The sequence below is a fragment of the Apiospora kogelbergensis genome (genome assembly GCF_038363985.1).
Source record: "Apiospora kogelbergensis strain CBS 113332 chromosome Unknown utg000002l_segment0_segment0, whole genome shotgun sequence".
NCBI classification, from domain to species: Eukaryota; Fungi; Ascomycota; class Sordariomycetes; order Amphisphaeriales; family Apiosporaceae; genus Apiospora; species Apiospora kogelbergensis.
In genome coordinates this window covers 845,229-856,764 of record NW_027117419.1, presented here as the reverse complement: position 1 = coordinate 856,764, position 11,536 = coordinate 845,229, and the positions used below count along the sequence as shown (strand labels likewise).

The 11,536-nt window shown below is 55.5% G+C and overlaps 5 protein-coding genes across 5 annotated transcripts; 3 read left to right on the top strand and 2 right to left on the bottom strand.

Annotated features, from left to right (window-relative positions):
* Window positions 1–22: 22 nt before the first annotated feature.
* On the top strand, window positions 23–2,515 carry PG998_003153 (ion transporter; the record flags this gene model as incomplete). The annotated part of the gene is made up of 8 exons (XM_066869971.1): window positions 23–165; window positions 224–358; window positions 500–631; window positions 679–1,127; window positions 1,177–1,353; window positions 1,408–1,743; window positions 1,807–1,986; window positions 2,049–2,515. 8 exons carry the CDS (start codon window positions 23–25, stop codon window positions 2,513–2,515), a joined length of 2,019 nt encoding a protein of 672 aa, XP_066733721.1.
* A 445-nt stretch (window positions 2,516–2,960) lies between these two features.
* Window positions 2,961–3,950, top strand: PG998_003152 (uncharacterized protein; the record flags this gene model as incomplete). Its single annotated transcript, XM_066869970.1, has 1 exon — window positions 2,961–3,950. One exon carries the CDS (start codon window positions 2,961–2,963, stop codon window positions 3,948–3,950), a length of 990 nt encoding a protein of 329 aa, XP_066733720.1.
* A 255-nt stretch (window positions 3,951–4,205) lies between these two features.
* On the bottom strand, window positions 4,206–5,874 carry PG998_003151 (uncharacterized protein; the record flags this gene model as incomplete). Its single annotated transcript, XM_066869969.1, has 5 exons — window positions 4,206–4,334; window positions 4,410–4,959; window positions 5,027–5,080; window positions 5,140–5,659; window positions 5,721–5,874. The coding sequence occupies 5 exons, from the start codon at window positions 5,872–5,874 to the stop codon at window positions 4,206–4,208; spliced, it is 1,407 nt and encodes a 468-aa protein (XP_066733719.1).
* Window positions 5,875–7,542: 1,668 nt separating this feature from the next.
* PG998_003150 (uncharacterized protein) lies at window positions 7,543–8,716 on the bottom strand (the record flags this gene model as incomplete). Its single annotated transcript, XM_066869968.1, has 3 exons — window positions 7,543–7,861; window positions 7,931–8,249; window positions 8,305–8,716. Coding segments are annotated over 3 exons (1,050 nt in total), but the record flags the coding sequence as incomplete, so codon positions are not given.
* Window positions 8,717–9,706: 990 nt separating this feature from the next.
* On the top strand, window positions 9,707–10,973 carry PG998_003149 (mitochondrial carrier protein LEU5; the record flags this gene model as incomplete). Its single annotated transcript, XM_066869967.1, has 3 exons — window positions 9,707–9,973; window positions 10,048–10,378; window positions 10,441–10,973. Coding segments are annotated over 3 exons (1,131 nt in total), but the record flags the coding sequence as incomplete, so codon positions are not given.
* Window positions 10,974–11,536: the final 563 nt, after the last annotated feature.

Genomic DNA, 11,536 nt, shown 5'->3' with positions numbered 1-11,536 from the left:
GGCCTCTGATCCGATACCCAAAATGCCCATCCGTGTCAAGGCGCGTCCCGTGTCGCAAGGTGATAGGGCACCTTCACCGCATTGGGACAATAGCCATTACGACACTCCCATGCCCGACATCAATTACGAGGATCAATTTCGTGAGGTTGTCAAGAAATTGTCGCTGTATGGTGTATTCCACTGAGTTCTTGCTGTGCTTGCAACTGACCCGAGTGCCGCCCAGTTACATCGCCGACGTCATCTACATCCCCAGCACTTTCGAACAGCTCCGGACAACCTCCAACGGTGACTGTCTACGTACTCTGGTCGATCACTTGAGTACACATGTGACCAATCCATCCATTGTGAATGCCTTGCTGTGAGTTGCGTCACCTGTCTGCTGCTGTGCTCTTGTCACTTGTCATTGGTATCCAAATACGTGGGGCAAATACTGCCAAGCATTCACCCCTCATGAACTGCAGTAAACGTCGAAGCTGCATATCGCTGACCCTCGTCTTAGAGCCCTCCGCTGGCACTATGGCACGTCGAATGATGGAAGGGGACTTGGCGAAGCTCGTGCGAATGCCTGCGAGATCGTAGCGTGGCGCTTTTTGACGCGTCTGTCGGAGCGCGAGGCCGTCGAGTACTGTTTGTACGAGATACCCGACCCCGACGAGAGCTGCAGCTCCTCCCAACAAGGGGACTGCGCCGACCGGGGGAGAGCAATGAGCGGACCGCCCTTCTCGCCTGCAGCAGTGGCGCGCCGTCGTCACGGCCGCGCCGCCCCTCGGAGCACGCCGCCGGCTCTGCGAAGATGGGCTCCCAGCGGCGGAGCCAGCTGATCCAGTCCATCTCCAAGCTCACCATGAGCTTCACGGCCGGGTCCGACAGCGACGACGACGGCGACGACGACCCGACGGCGTCGTTCGTGCACCTGAACGCGCTGGAGATCGCGGCCGTGGCGGACGCGAAGCGGTTCCTCAGCCAGCACGTGGTGCAGAAGATCATCACGGGCATCTGGGACGGCGACATCATCTTCTGGGACCGCCTCTCGGCGCACTCGACCAAGAAGCCGCGCTTCTACAACCCCCCACACGGCCGACCCCTTCTGCCGCCTCCGCGTGCCCAAGTACCTCAAGTACTTCGAGGTCATGTTCTTCGCCGCCTTCATCTTCATCTTCTACGCCGTCTGCATAGAGCAGAGTGTGCACAAAGTGACCCCCATGGAGGTTTTGCTCTACATATGGCTCGCTGCGTTCTTCTACGACGAGGTTAGCGAGTATCTAGATGCGGGGTCTATTTTTTATGCTGCGGACGTGTGGAATGTGTTTGATGTGATCATGATAGCCATTGGTATCTGTTTCGCCATACTACGTAAGTTTTTTGTTCCTTTCAAGCCTTGAGGTATCCACTAATCTCACTTATCAGGATTCGTGGGCCTCTACCAAGACGATCCGATATTGATCGCTATCGCGTTCGACGTCCTGTCTCTGGAGGCGCTCTTCATGGTGCCCCGAGTCTGCTCCATCCTCAGCTTGAGTCCTTACTGGGGCACGCTCATCCCTTGTCTGAAGGCAATGGGAATGGACTTCTTGAAGTTCATGGTGCTTGTTGCCATCATCTACCTGGGTTTCCTCACGACTTTCTCCCTGGTCGGACGGGAATTATACACTTTCAAGCACATGGCGATGATCGTGACCAAGATTTTCTTTGGCTCAAGTTACGTCGGATTCGATATCATGAAAGACATTGACCCCATCTTCGGTTCGTACAATCCTCTTCCTTCGGAGTTTACACATTGATCACTGACTAACCACTTATTTGCAGGACCACCCCTGATGTTCATTTTTGTCACGCTCAGCTCCATCCTCCTGATGGGTTCCCTTACCGGTATGCTCAGCAACAGTTTCTCCAGGGTCATCTCCCACGCCAAGGAAGAGTACCTCTACGTTTATAGTGTGTACGTGCTCGAAGCCTCGACTAGCAATCGGCTTACACACTTTTACCGTGAGTGAAACTGCCATGCCTCCATTTACCCAAAAGGTTACTTGGTTAACACGCGAGGACAGCACCATTCAACTTGATTGCTTTTTGCATCTTCCGGCCGCTTCGACTGTTTTTGCGTTCGACCGACAGGTTTCGGCAAGCCAGAATCATCCTCCTGAAAGCGACCCATTCCCCCATCGTGGGCGCCATCATGCTGTACGAGTGGGCTTCCCGCAAGACGGCACCCAAGGACGGCTTCGGCTCGTTCCGGGGCCCGCGGCAGAGTTCGGTCAAGCGATCGCCCGCGCCTCCGTTGACGACCGACCGGATCGCACAGCGCCCGCGCATCCCTTCGCCTCTCCCGACCAGCATACACCAGCCGTCCCGGGTATCCAAGTCGATGCAGCGGCGCCCGGTGGAGGAGGATGAGACGGATGCGCCTACAGATGTCGAGGTCCGCATCGCGGAGCTGTCAAATAAGATTGACCGGCTCACCGCCATGGTCGCCGGTCTGCAATCGGGGGCTGGGATCGAGACGGTACGATCGTAGGTTGATATACAGTGATCGGTTCTATGTACGGAGTGTAGGGGAGTGTGGCCCCCTCATGTATCGACCGCTTTTACTAGGCCTGCTGGGTACGGCAGAGAGCCCGGCGACCAGAAGTTTCCTCTTGCTGTGGAAAGTAGACTTACAACTTCGGAGCGGTTTGCATTCGCGCCCTTTGAAAGCAGTGTTTAAATCGCAGTAACAACGTGCTTGCTTCCATCGAATAGGCGATGAGAATTGACCCAAACCACCTACAGACTTGACCAATGACGTGAAGGCTCCGCCAGGCCAATATGGGGTACACAACAGTGACTCAGCTAAGTTGACATGTATAAGGCGCTCTCTCCAATCCGATTTCGCTGCAGTGTCTAGTTCAAATTGGTTCACATTGCTGCTACCTATTGCGACCTTTTATCTATCAGTCTCATCAAACTCCCAACTCGTCGTCATGGAGTTGTCTTTCGTGACGTTGGACGTTTTCACTAACAAGCGGCTCGAGGGCAACCCCCTCGCCGTGGTCTCGGTCCCCGCATCGTTGGAGCCGGAGCTCACCCAGGCCAAGAAGCAGAAGATCGCCCAGGAGTTCAACCTCTCCGAGACGGTCTTCATGCACGAACCTTCTTCTTCGGATGACGATCAGAAAGAGGAGGGAACCCAGCTCCGGATCGACATCTTCACCGTCGAGTCCGAGCTGCCCTTCGCCGGCCACCCCACCATTGGCAGCGCCGTCCTGGCCAAGTTCCACAAGTACCCGGGCGTCGACACCCTGCTGACCAAGTCGGGCCCGATCCGGCTGGAAGCCGTCGCTTCGGCCGGCGAAGACCAAGCGGTGCGCGCCCGCATCGCGCACGACGTGCGGCAGCACCGCCACACGCTCGCCGACGTGATCCCGCCGGCCCAGCACGGCTCGTTCCCGGGCCTGTCGCACCACGAGCCCGCGGTGCGCGACGCCGAGCTGGCGGCGCCGCTCGTCAGCATCGTGCGCGGCATGACGTTCGCGCTCGTGCGCGTGCCGTCGCTCGAGCTGCTGGGGCGGCTCGACGCGGGGCTGCGGCTCGACTTCGCCGCGGCGCCGCCGCTGCAGTCGCTGCTGGACGCCGACCGCCGGCCCGCCGGGTTCGTGGCGCGCTACTACTACGTCGACCTGGGCCGCGGCGGCGACGGGGTGCGCGCGGTCCGGGCGCGCATGGTCGAGCTGGGGTTCGAGGACCCGGCGACGGGCAGCGCGGCGAGCGCGCTGACGGCGTACCTCACGGTCAGGGACAGGGCCGAGAACGCGCGCTTCGAGGTCACGCAGGGCGTGGAGATGGGGCGGCGGAGCGTCATTCGCGTGGAGACTACGGCTGAGGTGGAGGGGGACGGCGATGTCAAGATTCGGGAGCTCTGGCTTGGTGGGGAGGCGGTTGTGGTGCAGAAGGGGACTCTGATGGTAGACTAAGTAGGTAGGTAGTCCTTGTAGTGTATGGATCGGTCATATCTAGGTTCTTGGGCAGAAATCATAATAGCAAAGGGATAAAAGGGGGCTATTTGTGATAATAATCTTTGCATCCTCTTCCCCTCGGACCGGTTTATAGGGTCTTCTTCTTATCCTGATAAACCCCCCTAAATCGTGACAACCCCCTTTTTCTTTTTTTTTCTTTGCACAACAAATAATATCCTCTACTGTTTTATTTACGATTATCAAACTGGAGACTCATATACCAGATTCGTCGTCCCAAAACGCCGGTACAAATCGGACATCGCATCGCTGAGATTGCCCCGGCTGGCCATTCCCCAAAGCAGCACAAGGCTCTGCGAGCGACAGATCATAGCGTGCAAAGATCTGAGTTTCTTCGTTAGACAAAAGCAAACAAGATAATGATTCCCGGAATCGGCTATTGCTACTGTTTTGACATACCGTAGCGACTGCTTTGCTGAGGAGAGCTTCTGCAGCCGGCTTCCTCAGATGGCCATATCCCCCCTCCTGCTCGCTGCTACTGCCCGCATCCCCCCATAAGATATCGAGAGCACTCTCCATCGCAACACGGGCCTTCTCGTCTTGAGCCTCCAGCCACCGCTCGGGCCGACAGGCTTCGGCGTCGTGACCCCAGTACCGGGTTGTTCGCATGATGCCGGGAACATCGGGCCCTACTTCGGTACCGCCTGGGACGTGAAGCCCCAAGATAACGACGTCGCCCTTCGTCGCAACACTTCCTGCTAAGGAGCTCATTCTAGTAGTGGCAGCAGTTGACATGCGGCATCCCTCTTTGACCACGGCTTGGAGGTATGGAAATTTCGGCGGCGGAGGCGGGGTGTCGTCACCCACAGGAGTCACGGAGAGCCGGGTTGCCGACTTCGTGCTGGCCGATCGGATCTCTGCCCTCAGCTTGCCGTAGGCCGTAGGGTTTGACACGATGTGCAAGAATATCGTCGTCAGAGCATCAGCCGTCTGGTCAGCCCACTGTTGTCTGTAGTAGCCTCGGTCAGCGTGGCCACTTACGCGCAAGGTTGTTTATTTGGTGACGGGCAGTTTACATATTGCTAGGCAGCCCGTCCACGCTCTTTTCATCGGCACCACAGCCAGGGTCGCTGCGAGCAGTGTCAGCATAACAACAGCTAAGTCAAAAGGGCGCGCTGGTTTTATGCACTAGAGTTGACGCGCGGACTCCTCAGAGTACACTTCTGGGCCATGAGAACGGCAATTTGCGCGCTTGAAGCAGCGAGGAAGCAATGCTGCCGCGAATCTCCAAAGATATTGACGATTGGTCCTCGACATGTTGCTTCCGCTCTGCCATTCTTCGAGCAAATCGGAATGCTGACTGGTCGCAAGATCCCTGAGGACATTCAATATGAGCCAGTGACTTGTCCGAGTCATTTCCAGCGACTTGAGAGTCACATCGATTGGCGTGAACTTTTGCTCTATCAGGCCGATGAGATGGCCACATTGCCTGTCGATTACTTCCTCAAGGGGCGGGTTCCACTTAGAATGAGCTGGAGGAGCGTCTGATCGAATACGCTTCTCGCCAGAGAAATAGAAGGGGACCTGGCGACTCAGGATGGATCCGGAATCAGGACCTCCAGAGTAGTCAGAGCATGGCGAGTTGAGCCTCAAAATAGTCTCGATGTCCGATGTGACTAGTTGGTTTGGGCCGACACGGATAAGTGCCCCTTGGAAGATGTGCATTCAGTTTCTTGTAGGCGTCCTTAATATGAAAGTAAATTGGCTTACCATAATCATCGGATAGCCTCTCCAGATTCAGGGGCCATGCCAGAAATGGAGTCCAGAAAGGACCGGGAATGTGGCATAGTCGATGCCAACGGTAAGCAACACGAGCGGAGTAGCAGAGGAGTAACACCGACAAAACAAGAGTGATGAGAGCCATGACCGTATGCTCGCCGCAGCCAGAACCTACAGGTGTGATGTTCTCTGACAGAGGAATGAGGGCCTCGGAGAACAGATGGGCAGCACAGGCTACAATTTGTTTCCCGGCTCTTTATACCGATCCAGCCACGGCGTAGAGCACCTGGGCATTAGTATGACTGCATGGCCTGTACGGACAAATACCAAGTCTGCCTCGAGCGCCCTCGGGTCAGCCTGAATCTAGTTTGCGGTGCGTGAGTGCCGCCGTTCCCAATGCTGGTCCCGAGCCGTATTCTGTGGCGGCTGCAAGGCATCGTAGCCTGCATCCCTGGCGTCTAATCACAAGAAGGCGTCCAGTCTTGTCCAACCAGATACATCATAGCCAGAACGCAAACTAATTAGCTATATAAACTACGACGTAAGCAGTAGGTAGTATTATATTATGTGTTCAAGGCAGGGCATGTAATTGCGTGCCTTATTTGAGATAAGGCGTGTGGGCGGTCTACACGATCTTGCTTCGTGTCACGTCCCACGACATCGCCCACTTCCCGCACGCACATAAGAGCCTGCCCGCTCGCCGATGGGGGTGAAACGAACCAGAAGCTTGGTTCGTGCAGGTAAGAATTTTGATCCCGAAATCACGAGCCGTGAAGATAAACATTGTCAAGCCGCCTCCTCGATATTTCGGCAGGAAAGCACATCCAGCCTGCAGATGGCCATTCGATGCTGTCCAACGCGGGCGATCTCGCTACCTCCTTGGAACGAAGATACGAAGCGCTTCACTATTCCGCAATGTGAAAAGAACATGCATATATTTCTTACTCAGATGACGCGACACAATTTGGCCTTCTGTGCTATCCTCGGTGCAGACTTGGCAACTGGGTGACACATATTGGCCTCGTTATGCGCGTGCCCGAGTCGCCCCCTTTCTTCCGATGTAGCATGGTAACACACGCAATCAACGGGGGCAAGTTCCGGGGTCGAACAAGGACTCGTTCGTCATTGCTTCTGACCTGCAGGAAGCAATTTTGACCGCCCCTGTGGGTTCATGTACTCGGCACATATGCAGTTGGGACACTGAAAATAGTGCATTTGTCTCGGGAGGCCGCAGTCTTTCGCAGCTCCTACTCGAAAGGTCATTGTTCAGTTCAACACCGAAGTCTAAGCCATCGATAACTTCAATCAAGTATTGCAGCATCTGTAGGTATTGTTCCACTTCGATCGATCTACCAAAATCTCAGTCGGAGCGAGTACCTGGGGTGGTTATCCGGCTAGGGAGTCAGGGTGCCGCCATATCTGCAGCCTACAGGAGAGTGTATGAGACGATCGGTGGTGACACCCAGAAGCGCAAGCATCGACCAGGTCGACATATCGCCTTTAACGGGCCTCTAGACTATAGCATATGGAAAGGTACGCAGGTAATGCTGATGACAATACTATCGAGAAAACTCTTATCGTAGGATATAGGGCTATCGGTGCGCAGGCGACTCCTGTGGCAACAACGCCGGCTATACTGGCCTTCCTTCAGGGTTTCAAGATGAAATAACCGACCCAATTCTGCCCTTTCCAGTCTCATTTAGACCTCTAGATGTCAGTTCTAAGCAGCCACGAGCAATGATATGACTGAAGCCCACGTCGAGGAGTGTCCACAGGAATAGAGACGAGCGTGGCTTAAGGCTTGTCGACCAAGCTACTCTGACATGTCCTCCGCGGTGCCCCCGGCGCGGACTTGCAGCCGGAACAGCCTCTGCTCCGCACACAGAAACATCTCGCCCGGGATCCCGAAGCAAAAGTTGGAACAGCCTCCGGCTACCTCAATGAGCCCCAGCGGCACGCCGCCCGAGCTCCAGATCTCGATGCCGTCTCCGCATGCCGCATACACGTTTCCCGCGTCGTCGCAATGCACCACGACGGGAGCTCCCTTTACAGCAAATGCAAAAACCCGCTTGTTTACGAGAAAGGGTTGGGCTCCACGAAATGCAACGTCAAAGGCGTATATTGTAGCTGGTCTTCTCGCGTCTTCGTCAGCGACTGGCCGTCGTTGACCGGAAGGGGGAGGCAATTCAGAAGGGGCTCACTGGATGGAAGAGGCATTGCCGCTGTGGGGTTTCGCGCCCACGTCTGTTACGTAGAGGATTTCCTCGTCTGGGCAGAAGCACAGCCCCGTGGGCATCTCGAAACCGTCGGCCATGACACGTAGACTACCAGCTGACTCCGGGTCGTACCGGTACACGTGGTTCGGTAGCTGCGGAGAGGGCCGAGTCTCCTTCCCGAAACCGAGGGACGAATCCGTGAACCAGATGGAACCATCTCGGGACGCTGCGGCCTGCTGGGGCGAGTTGAACGGCCGACTACCGAACGAAGTGACGACGGGCCGAGGGGCTCTAGCGTGCGGCACTGTTCATGGCACCCATCAGCAAAGGCGCTTTATTGCAATAGGGGCAGGCCTTACTATAGTACAGTCCTCCAGTATCCGGTTTCAGGGTGCCCTGCGAGCAGTATAGAATGCCTTCCAGGAAGGCACATGCGCCGGCCGGCATGGTGACCATGGGCGGAGGACGGAGCTTCGACCACTCGACAGCGACGACTCCGTCATCGTCTTCGGTCCGCTGCATACGGATCTTGGATATCAGTACTATGGGGAGCTGCGAGCTGCTGCTGGTCTGCAGTAGGTCTGATGTGGTCCAGAGCTCGTCCTTCTCCGGACTGTAGACGCATGCATTGTGAAAGAAGGGGCTGCGGGACGTCGTCAAAGAAGTGAGAAGCAGAGAGTACTCGACGCTGTCCCGCTCGATGATGGATTCAAGGCCCGCATGGTACTGCTTGATGGCGATTGAGTCCGAGTCAATGGCAGTCGAGGCCTGTCTAGAGAAGCATGAAGCATTCAGTGGCTGTGTTTCGGCGACTTGGAAGAACAGGTGTGCTTGATGGCAAGTGGAAGTGCATACTTCTTACTCAAGTCGACGATCTATGGGCAGTTAGTCTTCTGGCTCTGCAACCCAGTTCTGGGGAACAGCTACCTCGTAATCCGCCACAGTGCGATTGATATCAGAGTTTACAACAGCAGCCATCGTGAGCGAATGTTGAGGACGCCTGCAACAACTGGAGAGCCGGTGGTTCTACGCATTTACATGCATGTCAGCCAGTTGTGGCCCAGTCACGGAAATCTGCCCCGCCACGGGTGGGCGGCTTATTGCGTATGTATGCATGTACCTGTATATAATGCCTACATACCTGATACCCATCCGACTAAAATTGTGATCATATCGTGGGGGTTTTCAGGAAAGCAAGTCTCGGCCCAACACCAGGCGTCCTCGGCAATCTTCGGCTCGAGAAGGATGTAAGAAGTCGCTGGATGCTAAGTCCGGCGTTGTTTCCTAGCGCTACGGAGTGCCCAAGCACCAATGCCAATGCCCAGGCCACGAGGTCATTGTTGACGTTTGAGACAGAGACATGCACGGAAAGAGTAAGCAAGCCGCCGCAAACAGGAGTGGCTTCTTTGCGTGGCATCTCGTGATTATCAGTAGAAGGAAGCGACGAGGCGACGAGGCAACCCCTGGTCTAGACGGCCTAGTCGGAGCTTAGCAGCGCACCTGCCCCCAGATTCAGATTGGGACTTCTCCATATTTTCTGTCCTGGATCGCCAAAACCCGAAAGTCGATGATAACCGTCATATTGCCGAATCCCGCCCCTCTTGTTCTTTTTCCTCCATAACCATCGCCATTGCCGTTGACCAAAAGCCTCAGCATAGCACATTCTGGCTAGGTTAACCAAACTATTTCCCCATCCGATTGTCCCCCCTCGATCCGACAAAGCATCCCCCGGTCTATCTATGGTGCGCGCAGCTTAAAGGCATGCCACCATCTCTCGGCGCACACCATGCTGCCATGTCCGGAGTGTCCGATATCAGAGAAACCAATGCGGATTCAATAGTCAGCAAGATGGATGAGGTCGTGAAGAAGGCCGGCAGTGCCATTTCTGGGACCAAACGCTCGGAAACTGTCCCACCAACTCCGGACGATACCAACAGCCCGGTCCTGAGCAAGTCTAAGCGCCCCGACAAACACAGCATGGACTATATGGTTCGCTCCGGTATTGCTGGGGGTATCGCAGGCTGTGCCGTAAGTTCTCTCCTGCTGCACCGCAATGCGCTCGTCATCTCTGCCCAAAGGAAGTGGCTAATCTCTAGAAACAGGCCAAAACATCCGTCGCACCTCTCGATCGCGTTAAAATCCTCTTCCAAACCAGCAACCCCCAATTTGCGAAATACACGAGCTCATGGGTCGGCCTCGCGCGGGCCCTGCGTGACATATATGGGCGCGATGGAATCATGGGATTATTCCGCGGTCACTCTGCGACCCTCCTGAAGATCTACCCCTACGCCGCCATCAAATTCGTCGCCTACGAACAATACCGTGCCGTCATAGTCGGCTCGAAAGCCCAAGAAACATGGGGGCGCAGGTTCACAGCTGGTGCATTGGCCGGCGTTACATCGGTCTTCTTCACGTACCCCCTAGAAGTCATGCGTGTGCGCCTGGCCTTTGAGACCAAGCTTAGAAGGTCGTCGCTTGTCGACATATGCAAAAAGATATACCACGAGCAACCGACCCCCAAAGCGGCACAGGGGGTGTCGCATCAGCTGCCTCGGCGACTGCCGCGGTCGTCACCCCGCGGACCGGCATAATCAATTTCTACCGGGGCTTTTCCATGACGATGCTGGGCATGGTTCCTTACGCCGGAATCTCATTTTTAACGCACGACTCGATGGGCGACCTGTTCCGCCTACCCGCGCTCAGGAAACACACCACGCTACCTCAGGCGGCCAATGCACCATCGGACAAGCCAGCACCTTTGCGTGCATGGGCTGAGCTGGCCTCGGGTGGCATATCGGGGGCGGTATCACAGACCATCTCTTACCCGCTCGAGGTGATCCGGCGGCGGATGCAAGTTGGCGGCGCTGTGGGAGACGGACATCGCCTTCGCATAGGAGAGACGGTGGGTCTGATCTTCAAGGAGCGCGGCCTCTCCGGCTTCTTTGTTGGGCTGAGTATTGGTTACGTAAAGATAATACCCCTGAGCGCCGTGAGCTTCTACACATATGAGAGGATGAAGACGGTATTCGGTATATAAAGAGAGGGCTGGGAAAGGGAATCGGGAGAGGGTGCTTCAACGGAGCAAGGCGTTGTTGGTTTTCTTTGGTATACCTAGAAGGGGCAGCCTGCAGCATTTACGTGTGTGTATATGGATGGATATATTTACGGGAACTTGGTAGACCAAGCAAGCACGGCATCATAGATGACTGCACATATAGAAGGGGACAGCACGCGACGATGAATTGGTATTCTTCACATGATGACCCTGCACAACCGTTTCTTTTCTCGACAAAGTTCGCCCGCATATGTGCGGAATTGCTTTTTGCTGATCAGAATAGGACCAAGATCGCCCAGGAGAACAAAGTCCGCAGCCACTAAAGTAAAACCTCTTTCTATATCGATCTTCTCAACCACCACTTGCGTAAGTAGCCACGTGCTCCAAGCGCCACGGGCATTTGATCGGATCATCATCACTTGCAGATCGAGAAGCAAAGTCTCACTCCCGACATTAGCCCACCACCGTCCCAACACTCTTGTCGACCTGTCTTAACTTAATTGCCCACAAGAGCCGAGCCGGACAAGCCCCCGGAA